At 39.7% G+C, this 20,508-nt stretch overlaps 1 protein-coding gene across 1 annotated transcript in view; it reads left to right on the top strand.

Annotated features, from left to right (window-relative positions):
* LOC146001267 (galactosylceramide sulfotransferase-like) overlaps positions 1-20,508 on the top strand; it is a 74,449-nt gene that overhangs the window by 51,877 nt on the left and 2,064 nt on the right. The window contains exon 2 of the mRNA XM_083138573.1: positions 4,203-4,302. Within this exon, the coding sequence (XP_082994699.1) occupies positions 4,223-4,302 (80 nt within the window). The 5' untranslated portion in view covers positions 4,203-4,222. The remainder of the gene's footprint in view (positions 1-4,202; positions 4,303-20,508) is intronic.

Below are 20,508 nucleotides of genomic sequence, written 5' to 3'. Positions count from 1 at the left end.
CTCTCGTGACCATCGTAACCTGTAGAGAAATCAGCATTCAACGACCTGACAAAATCACTCGAAACCGATAATTTACAATGGATTGTAAGGGATGATAATATCACCAACATTTGGTGTAATTACCATGTTTTAATAATGTATATTATATTTCTCCAATATAAATATGTCCCATAAAAAAACCCAAGTCTAATTTCACACAAACATATCAGAGTACACTTCAATTAATGCCATTTTTAATGTACCTATTCAATTTAGTCATTGTCATGAGGATCCTCGAAACAATAATCAAATGCAACTTGTTCTTGCCAGCACCTATACAAAATTATTTGAAATGAGTGACATATAGTATAAGTTACAGATTTTCAGACACACTGAATAACGAATAGGGTTGACTGTTCTATGACAAAAATACAAGATTAAACTCTGGTTATTTAAGATTTCTGTTGAACTTCCAAATACAATTCAGAGCGTCTAAATGACACCAATTCCTACGACATTATGAATGGGTTTAACTCAAACAGCTGAGATTTTTTAAATAACTCTTAGATCCACGTATTTCTCCAGCAGCTGTATTAATGCATTCCACCCATTGTATCTGGCCTAGCATCTTTGAATACGGCCTCTCCAATAATAAAAAATTGAGACATTACCTGCATTACAATACCTTACTACACACAAAGGATTCTTTTCCCTTCATCTAGGAAGCATCGGATTGATTGAGTTGGTGTTTTAAGTCCACTTTATGCACAGTAAGGCTAATCGGGACTGGACCTACAGTTTAAAGTGGCTACAAGGCGACGATGATACCACTGCGCCCTCACGGAGGATAGGAAGCATCATATTTATCTTTTAGGTCATAGCGAAAACTAGTCAACACACTAACTCTCAAGTTCATCACACAGGTGTCCTCCAAACTACACCAAGAATTGTGAAATATTCTCAGCTTCGCCTCCTTCAATATGCCATCGCGAATGGCATTCAAACATACAATCACTTTTGTGAAGTTTCTCGTCACTACGTGCCACGAATGGGCATATATCAAAGCTCTATGCTATTTACAACCTGTTGATCCCACTCTCAAAAACCAGACTGAAAACAATCTCTCTCTGCTCTTTTTCCACAGTTGACTGCAAAACAACAAACTTCTGTTTCTTGAACAAAGTTATTTTTTGCTTGTTTTACAATATTCTTCCTTCCTTGTAGAATGCCAACCCTACTAAAGTCTGACAGTTCTGATCAGGCAGACTTACTGTCATAGGCATTGTCAATATCTCATGAACTGCATTATGTTTTGAAGGAGGAAGTACTTTAATGGTAAATTGATATTATACCTAGGTAGAGATGCCTCTAAGACGCAGACTTGATAGACGAGGCAATTGTTCCTATAAATATCAATTTCTCAGGAGCCGAAACAGTTCAAAATATTATAATAAGTATGTAACTAGTATGGTTTCGGAATTTAAGTACCACATGGAGAGTTAACATGTGTGGACTCATCAAAACTTTTACAATAGTCACATGAAACAATAGATTATAAATAATACTTAGCTATTAACAATTAGATAAGATAATATTCTGTTTCTATATGTTTTTGTTTAGTTTCATTTTGATGAAATATAGTAATAATATACACTCAAGTGTCAAAAGTCATGGGATACCTACCTAATATCGTATCTGCTTTACCCCGCCTTTACCCTGCCGAAGTGCAGAACCTCGACGTGGCAAGGACTCTACCAGTCGGGGGAAGTCCCCTGAAGAGATGTTCAACCATACAGTGTCGATAGCCGCACATGATTTCGTGGTTGTTGCAGGTCCAGGATCTTGTTCACGAATGGATATTTGTGTTCCGTGGGGTTCATGTCTGGCGATCTAGCTGGCCAAAGCATTCGTTGGAATTGTCCAGAATGCTCCTCAAACCAATCGGCAACAGTCGTGGCCCGGTAACATGGTGCATTGCCATCCTGAAAAATCCCACAGTTGTTAGGGCTGAAGGGCTGCAAATGGTCATAAAGCATATAGCGATTCCCCGTCAATGACGTGTTCAATTTGACCAGAGGACCCAAACCATGCCATGTATACACGCCCAATGCCATTATGGAGCCACCTCCAGCTTGCACAGTGCCTTGGGTCCATGGCCTCATGGAGTCTGCGTCACGCCCGAACAGTACCATCAGCTCGTACCAACTGGAATCGTGACTCGTCTGACCAAGCTATGTTTTGCCAGACATCTAGGCTAGGGTAAAATCAATGTGTGCACGAGCCCAAGTGAGGTGGTGCTTCCGATGGAGTGCTGTTGGTAAAGGCATTCTAGTCGATCTTCTGCTGTCATATCGCATCAACACCATATTTCGCTGAACTCGCCTCACATACACGTCCCTCATTGACTGCTGATGTGAATGCACGTAGTATTTCTTGTCTGCTGGCACGGACGATTCTGCTCAGATGTCGTCGGCCACTGCGCTGTCCATGGTGGGAGGTAATACCTACCAGCAATGAGGTACTATCTCGTACATCCTTGACACTGTGAATCGAGGAATGCTGAATGCCAGAACGAACAACTTCAGAAATTGATGTCCCATGAGCCTAGCTCCAACTGTCATTCCGCGTTCAAACTCTGATAATTCTCGCCGTGTAGCCATAATCACGTTCGAAGACAAAGTGCAACTGCAAGCACTGATAACGCTCTGCCCATTTATACACCTGTTACGCGATGGTAGCGCCACGTGAATATTTGCAAACCATTATCCGATGATTTTTGGCACTTGAGTATAGAATTCATGCTTGAGACAAAACACGGGATTTGATCAATCATAACCGAGACTGACAGCTTCATATTAGTCCCTCAAAATTTTGGTTTTGCGACGAGAGAGTACAAATTTTTGTTCTTAAAAATAACTGACATGATGGTTAATATTAGCAACAGGTTATGATATATAGACATTCAGAAAAACTGCTACTTGTGACTACAACTAGCCACAAAATAAGTTTAGAGTAAAACTGCAAAACTGCAATGAGATAATTTATCTCTTTGTCATATTCTGACGTGGGGTCAGATAAGGGAAATGACAGAACCCAACATCACTCTTAATCCGTCGCTGTTTATTTTATATCGCTTTTCTGCCACTTTTGGCTAATCATGAGTCGAACCACTGGCGTCGGGAACGGGGGTCGAACGGGTCCATTGACCCCCGGAATTTGGCATTGTTCATTTCAAGTTACAAGAAAGCATAGAGCTTGTCATGAAGTTAGCATTCGAACAGAATAAACGAAGTAAAAAGTGCAGCAGATCGAAAACATTGAATGGAAAATATAGGAACCAGGTTGTATTTCCATATCCTATCATTTCATCCAAAATAACAAATGGTTGCACAGTTTTCAAAATTCAAAAAAAAATATAGTTTTACGTGAGAGGTCCCACAAAATAAACCTTATGAGTAAATCTTCCCCTAACTATTACCGCCATTTTGAATGAGGTATGCGAAAGTTAATAACAAAATACAATGACTGTGAATTTCAGTAGACTAACTGAATGAAATGTATGAAAAAATGAAATAACATATAACAATTGTGCTGGATATTCAATAAAGTATCCCAATTTACATAATAATGATAATGATAATAATAATTTGTAATAAAATTGGTTTATTTGTTTTAGTTTATAAAATTTATTATTTTATAATAATTACATTCCTATTTATTATCATTATTGAAGTTTTATCATTGGCCCGACCAAATTCCTGGCTATGTCCGTGAGTCTAGCCTATATAATGTGCTGTGGATTTGAGATATTAGAAATAAAACACCTTCACAGCTATGCTAAGCACTTGAAATAATTCTGAGCATAGTTATGTAGGCAATTGAACATCATCCGTGGCGGAGTGGTTAGCACATCGCGCTACGACGCCAGAGGTTCCAGGTTCGAATCCTGGCCTGGGCATGGATGTTTGTGAATGTCCCTGCATCAATTTCATCATATCATCACTCATCCCCATCTTCGCAAATTAGCCAAAAGTGGCACAAAAAGCGAAGTAAAATTAAGCAAATCAATCAATTGGACATCATTATCCAATCCGATGTTTTCCCATTGTTTGTGTTTCAAATCCAGTTTTTAAACATCGCCATTGCTCTTTCGTAACACTTCGTAAAGAGATGTCTGTCTATTTGTTTTCCTCATTTACCTCCAGTTCTCTATCTCCTTGCAGGGAAGTACCATGATGCCAGAATGGGTTTACTCAGAAAGGAGGTGCTTCTGATTTCCATATTAGCAGTTTCTTTTATTATTTATAACTTGAGTTATGAAAGGTAAGCTTTTGGAGTGTGAAATGTTGGTTGCAGTATAGAGTCACATTATGTTTCTCAAGGTTATACGTGGGTGTAAGCGGAGACCATCTGCTAAGGCACCCAAAAGTAAACTTCATTTCACCATAGTACATTCTTGCAGGCCAACGAGGCTCTGGTGCCTGGACCTACGGCCAGGATAATCTCTTGTGGGGGTCCTTCGTTTGTCCTTGTGTGTGCTGAGTGCCCTTTTACAGCCTCAGCTTTTAACCTAGATAAGGAGATTTTAGTTCTCAGAGACAGCATAGTTGTAGTTCATGTTAAGTAATGAATGAATGAATTAGTTTTGTTAACTGAGTAAGGAAGTGTTTAACAGGCGTATTTTATTTTCCTGTTAGGGGCCTTGTCCTCAATTTTGTTTTAATTCAGGGGCTTATCCCCATATTGTGTGACGGGCTGAAATAGCCTATGTGCTGATATGCCTGTAATATCAAACTCAATCAATCAATTATGAAGGTTATACAGAAGTAAACGAGTTCCTGTCAATATGTTTCATTTACCAATATCGACAAGCTCTCATACAATCTGAAACAAATTTTATGTAATATTGCATTTCACCCCAAGACATGTTTACTTCAATTGAAAGTTGATGTACATTTTAGTAACACAGAAAATATGCATGACTTAAATACAGCATTGGATATATTGATCTGTATGCTCAAATAGTAGATACTGTTAGCCAGGCACGTAGCCAGGCGGAGGGATTGGAAGGGCTGAAGCCTTCTCTGAAATCCTACAAATATCAAATTCAAATAGTGTACATTGGTAAAATTTGTCTGACAAATTTACAATTCATGATGAGTTAAAGCAAGGAGATATATTATCTTCATGTTTTTTTAATTTTGCCTTAGAATATGCTGTAAGCAGCCGCGGCGCCAGGATTAACCATCTACAGACTTATTCACGGCAGTTCGGTACATACCGAAAATAACTCCTACTTTCTTCTTGGCGCGAAGATGTTGCCAGGTTTAAAGTGTAACAAATGAAAAACAGCAAGCGCTTACGCTTTCGCTACGCACTTCGTTCTCGCGGTCGCTCCAGCCGACGCCAAGGTATTTTTTTTAAAAAAGTGGTGAAGGGATGCGAGGTGTACGCAAAATCACATGCAATAATTAGGCGATTTTTTTAGGATTTCAAATGTAAATCGTCTCATTTCACGCATTAAAGGGCTGAAATGTAGAGGTCAATTTGTCAATTTAAACAAACATGAATGGACATTGGAACCAGACCCGTATCCAGCTTTGGGTCGGATGGAAAATGACAATTGAAACAAACAAAAACAGTCAGTTACTAACAAAGGCCGCCGCATTTCTTACAGTTTTACCTCTCTGGCTTCACACTCATTGTTTATTTTCAATTCTCAGTAGTATTCGAATATTCTCTTCCGCAAAATAACAATATTTTCGCTTTCTTTTGATTCCGTTACATCTGACTGTACTACTGAACAATCACGATATTTCTATGTTTAGAAAGTTAAATATGCTTTTGGTAAATGCACAATTTCATAATTATTTAAATGATACATATTAGCAATGATATTTAAAATGAAAAGAAACTTGCTTAATGTGAGTTAATCAAAGAATCAGAGCATTTTCGGATCACGACTGATATTCGAAGAAAACTCTGTACAAAATTAAATGAAAAAGATAGTTATTAAGCATGTTGTCTTGTAATAGAGTAGAGTGTCTGATTCCCCGTGGAGTCATATGGACAATGGTTCGGATTCCATTGTATACTCTAGTCTCGATTAGCTTATCTGAGAATAAAGTGAACTTTAAACAAACTTGTTCAATTACATCGAGAACACGGAACATATGTTTCTTTTCGCGCGGTCATTCATCTAATTAATGAAAAGTAGCAATTAAAATTTTACATATTTTAAAAATTTGTACAGGAACTTTTAAAGTTATTTTTAGTTACGTTTACGCCGTAAAGTTGAGAGTGACATTTTAGGAAAATCATGTTCGTCTTTGATGGTTTTATGAAGTTTTCCCAAAGTCGGTACCTCATTTTCCCTATACATAACATGCACTGGGTAAAAACATAGCAGCCTGGGTAAAACTATCATATTTTTCAAGACGAATCGCCCCATATCATCCTTCTTCTTACTTGGTGCAGAAAGTTTCCCTCTTTGTTTTCATTAAAGTCTTCCTTAATTTTAATAATAGTCGACCTCTGACATAGCTATCCCCGTTGCTTCAGATGTCATTCGAGTGGCAGTCTTCATTGTGTCGATGCCGCCAATAATTTATTTGCCCGGAAATAGGCATACACGTTCAACACTGTTCGGCCGAGGACAAACATTTATTTGCCTTTTTTATGCTATTTCTTGTAGCATTCTGGAGAAAAACATATCATTGTCAGTGGCGTAGCGTTATAGTACGCCCGTACGCCCGGCGTTCCCAGATTTAAAATTTCAAAATGCTAAAATGCTGTGATTATAAAGTAAAACGTGACTAATTTCATACATGTTTGACCTTCATGGCATTATAATAACTATTTTTCGCGATCCGCTTGCAACGCTCCACTCTCAACACTCGTTCTAGCACCTCTTTTCAATGCCTTTCCCGTCCTGACGCCGAGCAGGTTCGGCGTACAGGACTCTATATTCCTTGCTGCCTTTCTGGGGGGAAAGCTTCGATTTCTACAGCAAACGCGTAAGTGCTCTCTCTTACGCCAGCGTACGGAGAAGAGAGATCGACCGTGATTGGTTCATGTGACCCTTCCTGCCTTCTGAAGCAGACGACAGCGGTAGAATTCCTACCCGGTTCTTCGCTCTTCGCGCTCATGCAACTCGTGCTATGTGATGCTACAATACGCAATATTGACTGACGTAACTTTACCAATCTCAAATATACTGCTTCTTAATGGCCACTGCATTGTATGATTTATCGCACGAACAGCGATGTGCATTAGAAACTAAAAGATCAACACAGTTTTTGTCAAGTAAGTTGGTGAAGTCCTCGTGGTAGAAATTCAGCCTGTGGCTGCTCTACCAATTAACCCGCAGAACTATTAATTTTTTTATTGTATTTTTTTCGTTATTATCTAACTACTTAATATTGTGTCAATGGAAATGTTTAGCATTCATTTGAAAACTCTTAACATCGAATGGTCTCTGGACAAAATTATTTAAAATGTTTATCAGCATTCTCAAGATGTAATAAACACTGGTCTGAAGTACTAATCGGCACTGTTACGTCAGTAGAGTGTACGATATTTGGATCATCCACTCTGCTTTGCACAGTGCGCCAAGACGACAGAGGTCCCTGGTTCGAATCCCGGCGTGAACACGTGTGTTCTTTGTCAGTGTCCCTTCATCAATATCATCACTCATATTCATATTCGCAATTAACCAAAAGTGGTAGAAAAGAGAAATGAAATAAACCAAATCAATCAGTAGTTGGATCATCCACAACAATGACGTCTACTGTTGTGCAGAGGCGCTTATGATTCAGGTAGGTTTTTAATGACTTGCGTCATGCAGAAAGATATAAAAAAAGGTATAAAACACCAGAGTTCAAAACATTTGTGGCATAGTGAGGCATCTAATTTTCTAGCTAAAACATGCATGGATGATGTTTTATTGAAAACCCAGCTGACTTCAGGTAAATAAACAATACCTGTGGCAACTAATACCATAAGTAAATTATTAAGCAAGAAAGGGCCGACCCTTCCTTCGGACTTGACGTTCCCACCCGAAATGTCCATGCTACGCCACTGATCATTGTTCTCCTTGCTCACTTCATGCAATCCGCACTCTAGCACAACAATAAATAACGAAATAGAAACAACAATGCAACACGAATAAATCAGGAAACTAACGAGAACACAGCAATAACAAACACAAGCCGATAGATTTCAGAGTTCCCTTTTCACCCTCGGAACGTTAAAATCCACAGAACGGAAAATGCATTGCAAGTGGTTGCAACACCGCACCCTGTGTTGAGACCTCTACCGTCCAGCAGACGACAGAGAATCAGAGCTTTAGCTCAGCAAGCGCGTAAGAGGGCCGGCGGAGAGAAAATCTGAGAGACCTGACATCATTGTTCTTTGCCCCCACCTCACCCCTCTGTTGCACTACCCCCGCGCTCGCCTAGAAACTGATGTGAAGCGCTTTCGGTATGTACCGACTTGGGCGGAACAGGACCTTAGGTGTGCTAAGGGGTGAGAGGAAAACTGAAATATGTATGTATTCTTTAGCCACTACATCGCATGCCAATCAACTTTTAGTGGACTTCTATGAAAATATGCCAATGACTTGGTCCATTTTTGCTTGCTTGTTTGACCACAACATCTACAAATAAGTAAATGTCGCTTTTGTTTCAGATTAGTATCAATAGCTTACCTGTAGTATAAATAATAGTGGTCTCTCTTCAATACTTAATATTTTACGATCATGTCGACATGGTTTTCGTAAGTCTTAAGTACGTAAATGACGCTGCAACACAGACAAAAACTGGATTTGGTTGAATTAACAAGGTACGTTTGTTTAAGCTATTTGTTAAAAAATAAAAGTAGTACCATTTACCACAGTGGTAATTTTGAGCAAATGCTTTTGTAACTACAAGCACATGTGGACGACTACTAAATGACTAATCATTTGCCTATTTAAACAAATGCTTGATTGCCAGAAGCTGTTTTGCTTATTCCAAACTTTTTCCTCTGTGAATAGTTAACAGGACTTTCGATTGAAAATTTGTTTTCAAAAAGGGGTGCGGAAGAAATTTAAGGGGTGCGCAAGCACCTCTTCGCATCCCCCTGGCTGCAAGGAAGGTAAAATAAACTAATGAAGAACTAAAATTAAATGGTCTGACACACTTGTTAGCATATGCAGATGATGTAGACTTACTGTGGGATGATATGAATACAATTGAGAATAATGCTAGAGAAAAATTAAAATCAGCTAATGAGATAAGTTTGGAAGTTAGCAAAGAGAGAACTAAATGAGAGCCAGTGATATAGATATCTAGTATCGTACAATCAATGATATATACAGGGTGTTTCGTAAGTTCGTTTACAACGCTTGGGAGGTGATTGTACGAGTGAAAATAAGGTGGAAAGTTCATGTCACGAAATTCCGGAAACGGCTTTGTTGCCGAGTTATTGACGTTTGAAAACGTGGGAAAATTATTTTCCGAATTGAATAATGGCAAAACGGGTGGAGAGAAGTCGTCGGTGTTGGGCGGTCCACTAAGACATTGAGTAAGCTCTTGTCAAAAAATCACGCGGCAATAATGTGCAATGTCGGCGCATGGGATTCCCCAAAGGACGCGAACGAAGATGTTGACGGGAGTGGGGTGGGTGTGCGTTCTGCGTGAGCTGGTATCGACGAAAATTGGCATGTGTTGAATGGCACCTAAAAACAAAGAAACTTTCCTGAGCGAAGGGCACCATGACGTAAAAACGAAAAAAAATTGAACTGTCATAGGTTGCATACCCTGAAGGGCACACAGTATGCTTAATGGAGATGTGAAGGGAACATCATCAAGGACGGTTTTCAAAGTGTCCACCATGTACTTCCAAGCAGAGGCTACAACGGCGAATCAAGGATTGTCTAGTGCGACCCAACAACCCCGGCGTTTCTGCTATCGATGCTGCAGCTACATTGATACGGGCAACGAGGTCCTCGGAATGCACTGGTTGTGGAATACGGTATTGAGGAAATGGCGCACATTCCGATCGAAATGTGGGGGTGCACCGTCATGTTGAAACCACAGTCTTTGTCTCAGTGCCAAGGTCACGTCCTCTAGTAGTTCAGGCAAAACCTCACTGAGAAATGCTTGATAAGTGGGTCCACATAGGCGATCAGGGAGAATATACGGTCCAATCAAATGGTCATGCAGTATCCCGCACCACACATTCACTGCAGAAGTGTGCTGATGATGTGCCACTAGCAGTGCATGTGGATTTTCATGTTCCCACACATGACTGTTTTTACTATTGAACACGCCAGTTTTCGTGAAGATAGCCTCATCAGTCCATAGTACCGTATTCTGAAAATTGGGGATAGTTTCAATTTGATGAACAAACAATTGGCAAAAATCCTCACGTGGGCCAAAGTCCCGAGGTAAGAGATCTTGCACTTTCTTCAATTTGTACTGGTGCATCCACTCTTCCGCCAGGACTCGCCACACATTCACATGGGAGGTGTTTCGTTCGTGGGCTAGTGCGCGCGTACTGTTGCCTGGATGATTCATCACTGCAGTTAGCATATCTTTCACAAACCGTCGTGTTCGCACACTTCGCGGTCGTCCAACTTCTCGACGAGGTGGCAACACTGATCCTGTTTCTCGAAGTCGAGTGTCTACAGTTTGAAATAAGGTGTGCGATGGTAACACCCTATTTGGAAAACGTGCCCCATACAGACGCCTTGCAGCACGGCTATTACCTCCAGCTTCCCCATAAATCAGATGCATGTCCGCCAGCTCTTGGGACGTGTATGCAGCCTTACACCGGGCTACAAGTGTTTATGGCCGTTAACACTAGTACACTTCACAGAACACGATGGGCAGTAGATAACAATTAACACGTTACACTGCTAGGTCAAATGTTTGCCCAACACTACTGTCCAAGAACCTCACGTCTTTCCATTCAACCGTGAATGTTTAATAACCTGCTGCTGGCCCAGCACCTGAAGCACGAATGGCACAGACACGTGCGCTCCTTCATGAGGAAACCTACACTGTTGGCGCCCCTAGCGGGAAATGTGGTACTTAACGTCAGATCACACGGACACCCATCTGCCCTTCAGGCTATGCAACCTATGAAAGTTCATTTTTTTTTCGTTTTTACGTCATGGTGCCCTTCGCTCAGGAAAGTTTCTTTGTTTTTTGGTGCCATTCAACACATGCCAATTTTCGTCGATACCAGTTCACGCAGAACGCACACCCACCCCACTCCCGTCAACATCTTCGTTCGCGTCCTTTGGGGAATCCCTTGCGCCGACATTGCACAACATTGCCGCGTGATTTTTTGACAAGAGCTTACCCAATGTTTTAGTGGACCGCCCAACACCGACGACTTCTCTCCACCCGTTTTGCCATTATTCAATTCGGAAAATAATTTTCCCACGTTTTCAAACGTCAATAACTCGGCAACAAAGCCGTTTCCGGACTTTCGTGACATGAACTTTCCACCTTATTTTCACTCGTACAATCACCTCCCAAGCGTTGTAAACGAACTTACGAAACACCCTGTATATATGGGTAGATAGCTGACTCGGACGAGTGAAGCCACACAGGAGGGCTCCGTGTACGGTAAGAACCCGTTGGCTGTACGCGCGGTACACGTAAATATGGTAATTTCTTGCATTGCATATCACTGCATAACTCTGGAAAAGCCAGGGGCGGATGTTTTCTTTCATAGATATGTATTTATTAATTGTGTACCTACATTTCTACTGTGAAATACGTAACTATTGTATGTACTCGTATATGTTACTAGGAATGTGAGAAATGTGAAAGGAAACCAGTTCATCGTTCGCTCTACATATTTGTAGACTTTTATATTGTGGAACAAGAATAGGCGCTGACTTTCTGCCCCATCAATTCCTCAAGAAGTATAAACATTATGCGTAAAAAAAAATTGTCAATTTTGACTCCGCCCCACCATTAGTGTTGCCCACGGGACGAGACGGGACAGGTTTTTAAAAATTCGAGACGAGACGAGATTGACCATGTGTCCATAAGACAAACGAATATTTTCGAGACGAGACAGCATTTCCAGGAGACTCCACGAGACGAGACAGGCCAAAGTCTCGTCTCGTAGGCAACACTACCCACCATATATTTATATGAAGTTACGGCTTCTGGGGACAAACCACGTATATAATAATAATAATAATAATAATAATATATCTTTATGTTATGGAGGTATTAATATTTCCCAACACACTACACTTAAGATCGAAGTTTTTTTGTGTGTAGCCTGAATGAACACTATTTGAAAACTTCTTATAGAAAAAGTCAAGGAAAACAAGTATTTATTTTTAATTCTTAGCATGGCATTTTTTCAAGGCGACAATTTTTTTTGTAACTAACTGTTACGCAGTTTAATAGCCGCTGGATTAGTCGGTTAACTTATCAAACAAAATGTAACTTAGGTATTTTTTTTTAAAAGGAATAAATTGTGGCAACATTTTTCAAAGCTGCTGCGCAGTTTGAAAATACCCTGTAATTGTCCGTTAAAACTTCTTTATAAAAGGCAAGGGAGGTTATTTTCTTTGGAAAATGTCCAATTGACATGGGTTTTGTGCGATTTCAAGGAATTTCAGATGTACAAAACCTGCTAACATTGCAAACGTTTCTATAACTATTTACTAATAAATTAAGCGAGCTGAATGGAATATTATATGTTCAGGCACGTATCCAGAAATATATTTCAGAGGATGAGGAACCAAATAATAACAATAATGTTTAAAATTGTACGTTAATATAATTTATAGGTTTATTCATAATTATGTGTAAATAAACTAATATTGTCATCAATAGATAAAAATAATAGATTTAAGAATAGAGATAAAACAGGTTGTATTCATTTTATAGTTTGCGCATAGTTAAGATCGACAAAATTTATGTTAAAACAATTTTTCTGTTAAGTAACAAAAAAATATATAATGGAATATTTATTGAAAAGCAAAAAAAAAACTATGTTAGATTCAATTAACGAAAACTAAAGTTCATGAATAATATCTTATGCACATTATTATAAATAGTAGTGTGCATAAATCTTTTTTGGCACTGCCATACCAAGCCGTATGATCGCAACGCAATATAAACCTTGCTTTCCAGTAAGTTCGGTGGAAATAAATAAGCAAATAGTAAACAAGCACAGTTCCATTATTCTTAATACTTGCTAAGTCTTTCGGGGGGTCTGGCCCCCCCTGGACGACCTTAAATACATCCTGGTTTATGTTTCATTAAGGCAGTGGTTCGTTTAGCCTGCTAATTATAATCTTTCCGATTACTTTCTGAAAAAAATATATATACATACATACATACATACATACATACATATATATATATATATATATATATATATATATATATATATATATATATATATATATATACATACACACACTTTACATGGTATTTTTGCCTGACTTTCCATTAATTTCATAGCAGTGACTGAATTGTATTGCATACAAGTAACTCACAATGTGTTACGAATTCATTCTCCATCGTTACAACATTCTTCCCAACACAAAACCTGTAAAAAAACCTCGAAATTAACATTCGTAAGCATAGCTGCTAATGGAAGGTTCCGCTCTTCCTGATGTACATGGCTGCGCGCATGAGTGGCTTCACCCGCGACCGTTGCGGAGATGAGGAGTTAGCTATCTACCCTTATATGTATATATCATTGCTTACAATACAGCGGCACAGAATGATATTTATATATATTCTGTGGTGAAGAGAAAGCAACGTCATTCTTTAATCCTGATTCAATAAAAAACAAACATTTATTTACTAGAAAGAAGCTTATAAGTAGGAATTATAGAATGAGATATGTGTTGGTAGGCCTAAGTTGGACCTTATCGTAACAAAATAATAATAATAAAAAACACATGTCTGTTGAGAAAACGTTTAATGTATCTCTTTTGAAAATAATTTACATCAACATGTGTAACATTTTCTCTTCTTCTTGGACTTCAATTTACCATAAAAATGTCATTTTCCGTTAAAAATTGAAGTTTTTGTCAAATGTTTATTTGATAGCAATCGATTTTAGAATCGTTTCACGTTACTCAATGCCTTTGGCATACTGATTTTATTGTATTTTAAACTTTATTTTATGTATATTGAATCCTGTTCTGAGGCTTCATTCAGACCCACCAAAGGGAAGAGATCTATATAGATAACTTATGTACGATGTAACGGTATGTTTAATTTAATTACAAAATAAAAGGGTAGGAATGAGATGATCAGAGGCTCGAATCGAAACGAGGACACGAAAGCCTCTACATCTTGACAAGACGAAGAACGGGGCCATTCTTAATCAACACTTATTATATTTGAAGCATTATTGTCGATGCATCAGGCATTTATACTATTTATAACAATGCGGCATGCAAGTTACAAGGTTTCCATTGTTGAATCGTTGCGTGAAAGCGCAGAAAACCTTAGTTTGAGAACAAGTAAAGTTCGATTTGAGGTTTTCTCAATTTTCAAAGTGGAATAACACGATTCGATGATGCAGCGCCAGGTGACAGAACGCAGGCAGACCCCACGTCTCTTGCGAGCTATGATCAGAAGCCGACTGCTAAGCCCTGTGATGCAGGAAGCTATGAGAACAACCCCTCGATCCCTCGTACGAAGAGCAGTGCGTAGGATAATATTATTCGAGGTATATGAGTCTTCGTATATCCTTCAGCAGTACAGGATTTCCTTTTTGGCTATAATACAAGTAGCAGCAGAGTACTATCTCTCGCACGGTGGTGCGATTATCACCGAGAGCCAAGAACGTACTATCTGGACAGAGCTAGAAGTTTGCGAGAGACTTCTACAAGTTTCAAGTGGTGAGTTTAGCCAACCGATGCAAATTGTTGATGTGAATAAGCAGTTAGTAGTTGGACAGGAAACGTTTGGAGGAAACGAAGTAGTGGAGAAACGACTAAATCTTGCGGAGTTGGATCACAGATTTCACAGTTTGAGTATCTACACGTTGACATTGGCGCATGACAGAGACCGTCTTAGGATGCGGTACGTATGAAGTTAGGCATGTTGGAGTGCTGGTAATGGTATTTTCTGAGTGTTTGGAGCAAGGTCTTAGTATGCAAAGTGTAGACAAAGTGCAGAATGGAAGAACCACAACGATTCTTCATTTTCTTGCTTGGCAGCCAGCTCCAAAGGGCATACCTGATTCGCATTCGCAGAAAGATGGAGAAAGGAAGATCTTCAAACATCCGCAGAAACTGGACTTAAGAGTTTCAACAGAAAAACTCAGAGAAATTATACACACTGTAGGAGTGTATTGATGGTCGTTCTGGAGCAGTATCACAGATTTCATTGGACAATATATATATGCCTTTAAGTTTGCTTAAGTAGTGAGTTGAGTTTCAATTCCAGAGAATGTTAGGCAAACAGTGACAATGAATATCGTGAAATGGAGACTTTGAAATAGTGGAAAATGTCATGGTAAAAGACCTTGATAGAGAATCCGAGGACAAAGGTCTGGCAGACGATGAACAAGAACATACAGAAATATGAGATGCAACGACGAAAGAAAGAAAAACAGTCTATTGAAGGGAAGAAGATGTCCCCATTTCAAAGTACATGGATCAGTCTACCCAAAAGGACTTTACAAAACGAGAAGAATTATTCATGGAATGTGATCATTTGAGCAATTACTTCCAAAGCATGAAGGAGAAGGCTTGTAGCTTATATAGTAATGAGAAATTATGATTTGATCTGGTGCAGAAGTTGCGCACTGAACACCGGAGTAACGAGCTGAGAGTGAAAAGTTAAGGGAAACCCCGGCGGAACTGATCGAGACAAATCAAAAACACGGTGAAAATTCTTTGTCGGACAGTTAATAAGCTTCTTGAGGAGGCAGAAGTGGATTATAAGTTATTAAGCAGGCAAATCAACATCAGATACAAACTAATGCTGATATCAATGCAGGAGGCTGAGGTTCGATATCGTTCAAAGGTGAAGCCAAAATCTTCGGATCAGAAGCAGACAATGTAGGATGAAGTAGAACAGAAGAATGAAAAGCTTTACGAAATGAAGACAGAAATATCGGATTTAAAACGACAAATGAAGATTGGAGATATTCAGAAGGATGAAACGTCTTGCAAAGATAAGACAAAATCATTGGATAGGAAGCAAGAAATGTATAATAAAGACGCTCGGAAGAAAGGAAAGTCTTGAGAAGTGAAGACAGAACCATTGGATAGGTAGCGAGAAATGAAGAATGAAGTTGAGCAGAGGGATGAAACTCCTTGCAAAGATAAGACAGAAGCATTGCATACGAAGCAAGAACTATATATAATAAGGACGCTCCGAAAAAAGGAAAGTCTTGCAAAGTGAATACAGAATCATTGGATAGGAAGCAAGAAATGAAGAATGAAAATGCTCAGAAATATGAAATGTCCTGCAAAGATAAGACAGAATCATTGGATAGGAAGCAGGAAATGTATAATAGAAACGCTCGGAAGAAAGGAAAGTTTTTCAAAGTGGAGACAGAACCATTGGATAGGAAGCAAGATATGAAGAATAAAGACGTTCGAAAGAAAGGAAAGTCTTCTAAAGTGAAGACAGAATCATTGGATAGGAAGTAAGAAATGAAGAATAAAGTCGCTCGGAAGAAAGGAAAGTCTTGCCAAAACGCAGAACCTTTTCCAGATGAAGGGCCTTTCAAGAATACAGAACTTCTTCGAGATGACCAACAACCTGAAGAAGACGACCGACCTAACTGTATTAGGAGAATTCGAAGACTGCTATGAATGTGTTAATAAAAACTTGAAGCGTGTATGAATATAGTTATTGTGAAATAAATTCCAGTACTAGAAGAGCATTGAAATGTTAATACCAACAGAAATAAGACCCTGAAATTTAGGAATATCTTTTTTAGCTGATAAGGGGTGTTTTGTAAGTTCGTTTACACCGCTTGGGAGGTGATTGTACGAGTGAAAATAAGGTGGAAAGTTCATGTAACGTAATTCCGGAAACGGCTTTGTTGCCGAGTTATTGACGTTTGAAAACGTGGGAAATTATTTTCCGAAGTGAATAATGGCAAAACGGGTGGAGAGAAGTCGTCGGTGTTGGGCGGTCCACTAAGACATTGGGTAAGCTCTTGTCAAAAAATCACGCGGCAATGTTGTGCAATGTCGGCGCAAGGGATTCCCCAAAGGACGCGAAGAGTGGGGTGGGTGTGCGTTCTGCGTGAGCTGGTATCGACGAAAATTGGCAAATGTTGAATGGCACCAAAAAACAAAGAAGAATTCCTGAGCGAAAGGCACCATGACGTAATAACGAAAAAAAATGAACTGTCATAGGTTGCATACCCTGAAGGGCAGATGGGTGTCCGTGTGATCTGACGTTAAGTACCACATTTCCCGCTAGGGGCGCCAACAGTGTAGGTTTCCTCATGAAGGAGCGCACGTGTCTGTGCCATTCGTGCTTCAGGTCCTGTGCCAGCAGCAGGTTATTAAACATTCACGGTTGAATGGAAAGACGTGAGGTTCTTGGACAGTAGTGTTGGGCAAACATTTGACCTAGCAGTGTAACGTGTTAATTGTTAGCTACTGCCCATCGTGTTCTGTGAAGTGTACTAGTGTTAACGGCCATAAACACTTGTAGCCCGGTGTAAGGCTGCATACACGTCCCAAGAGCTGGCGGACATGCATCTGATTTATGGGGAAGCTGGAGGTAATAGCCGTGCTGCAAGGCGTCTGTATGGGGCACGTTTTCCAAATAAGGTGTTACCATCGCACACCTTATTTCAAACTGTAGACACTCGACTTCGTGAAACAGGATCAGTGTTGCCACCTCGTCGAGAAGTTGGACGACCGCGAAGTGTGCGAACACGACGGTTTGTGAAAGATATGCTAACTGCAGTGATGAATCATCCAGGCACCAGTACGCGCGCACTAGCCCACGAACGAAACACCTCCCATGTGAATGTGTGGCGAGTCCTGGCAGAAGAGGGGATTCACCAGTACAAATTGAAGAAAGTGCAAGATCTTTTACCTCGGGACTTTGGCCGACGTGAGGATTTTTGCCAATTGTTTGTTCATCAAATTGAAACTATCCCCAATTTTCAGAATACGGTACTATGGACTGATGAGGCTATCTTCACGAAAACTGGTGTGTTCAATAGTAAAAACAGTCATGTGTGGGAACATGAAAATCCACATGCACTGCTAGTGGCACATCATCAGCACACTTCTGCAGTGAATGTGTGGTGCGGGATACTGCATGACCATTTGATTGAACCGTATATTCTCCCTGATCGCCTATGTGGACCCCCTTATCAAGCATTTCTCAGTGAGGTTTTGCCTGAACTACTAGAGGACGTGACCTTGGCACTGAGACAAAGACTGTGGTTTCAACATGACGGTGCACACCCACATTTCGATCGGAATGTGCACCATTTCCTCAATACCATATTCCACAACCAGTGCATGGGCAGGGGAGGGCCTGTGCCATGGCCACCTCGATCGCCTGATATTACGCCCGTGGATTTCTTCCTCTGGGGAGAGATGAAACGCCTCGTTTACGAAACACCTGTCGTGTCAGCCGAGGACCTCGTTGCCCGTACCAATGTAGCTACAGCATCGATAGCCGAAACGCCGGGGTTGTTGGGTCGCACTAGACAATCCTTGATTCGCCGTTGTCGCCTCTGCTTGGAAGTACATGTTGCACACTTTGAAAACCGTCCTTGATGAGGTTCCCTTCACATCTCCATTAAAGCATACTGTGTGCCCTTCAGGGTATGCAACCTATGACAGTTCATTTTTAAGTTCATGGTGCCCTTCGCTCAGGAAATTTTCTTTGTTTTTAGGTGCCATTCAAAACATGCCAATTTTCGTCGATACCAGCTCACGCAGAACGCACACACAACTCACTCCCGTCAACATCTTCGTTCGCGTCCTTTGAGGAATCCCTTGCGCCGACATTGCACAACATTGCCGCGTGATTTTTTGACAAGAGTGTACCCAATTTCTTCGTGGACCGCCCAACACCGACGACGACTTCTCTCCACCCGTTTTGCCATTATTCACTTCGGAAAATCATTTTCCCACGTTTTCAAACGTCAATAACTCGACAACAAAGCCGTTTCCGGAATTTCGTTACATGAACTTTCCACCTTATTTTCACTCGTACAATCACCTCCCAAGCGTTGTAAACGAATTTAGGAAACACGTATAGTTAAAAGTCACAAAAATTTGAAAAATAGTCAATGGTGAAAAAATACGAGTAAACATGATTTCTCTCCCTACCACTGTCACACGCACATACGTGTGTATGTACGTGTGTGTGTGTTATGTATATATATATATATAAAAATGTGTCTGTGCGCGTTTGTTTAATATGTATAAATATCAATTTCAGTTACCTTGTGCTGATTTTACACCGCTTGGGTTAATCACCATAATGATTGATGATGAATGATGAATTGATGGAGTAGAGGGCGTTTGTGGTATAATTTGCATACCATGAGCGCACAACATTCGCCACACACTTATCATGTATACAATAGTGAAACGCAGTGTCAGAACAGATTCTCTCTTATTACAACTTCGATTCATTTGCGCCACCAATGATAACATTTAAGAAAAAATGCTATGTAGTATATGTTTATAGTGCTGGATGGCAGAGGCCATCTACAATGTTTGAAACTGGACTTTGGCAATTATGCTCCTTTTTACTCCTAATTCACTAAACTTAGTCTCCCAATTGTACCTCAATTAAAAAAGAAAAGAATGAATGTGTAAAAGACATGAACATTCCTTTAAATTTTGGTAGAGGTTAAAATACTACAACCAATAAATGAATAGGACTTGCAATTTACTTCAAACCTATAGTAGTTTGAAAAACACTATTTTATAGAAACGTTGTCTCAAATTTCCCAATTTCGAAACATTTAAAAGAAGGGGCTCTGGTTATGCCTGTGGGAAAAACAAACAAAAAACACACTCTGTTCGTCGCCAAAACATCTAAGTGCATTTACCAAAAGTGGCGACTTCAAACATTTATATAAGGCAAAACGAAAACTTCTAGTCACATTTTCGACTTGCAACTTCTAATTTAAAGCACTGGTCTTCTATTAACAGCACTTTATTGCTTTAACTATGACAAGTATATAATACGATAGGGTTCGTACTCAAATATCTTTGGTTCAAATACAATACACGTAGTAATTTATCCATCACTGCAGAGAAAAGAAAGAACCACCTAAATATTTAAAGGTTAAAGGATTTGTTATTCAATTTTGGTTGGCTATCATGCAATATTTTTTCGGTTAATAACTTGTGTTCAATGCTCCACACCACTAACTAAACAATAGTTTCCTTCTGATTTTCCCCCTAGTTCTGTGGTGTGGGACTTTCTAGTTGATACTGTACGTAAATATGAGTTAAAGAAGTAAATCTGCTGTTACTGGAAAACCCGTGGATAGAACTAAATTACTATTAATATTTTCTTTGAGGTCAAACACGCG

Source organism: Lepisma saccharinum, chromosome 17, assembly GCF_977018435.1.
Source record: "Lepisma saccharinum chromosome 17, izLepSacc3.1, whole genome shotgun sequence".
NCBI classification, from domain to species: domain Eukaryota; kingdom Metazoa; phylum Arthropoda; class Insecta; order Zygentoma; family Lepismatidae; genus Lepisma; species Lepisma saccharinum.
Note: the sequence above shows the minus strand (reverse complement) of the source record. Positions and strands in the feature narration are given on the sequence as shown.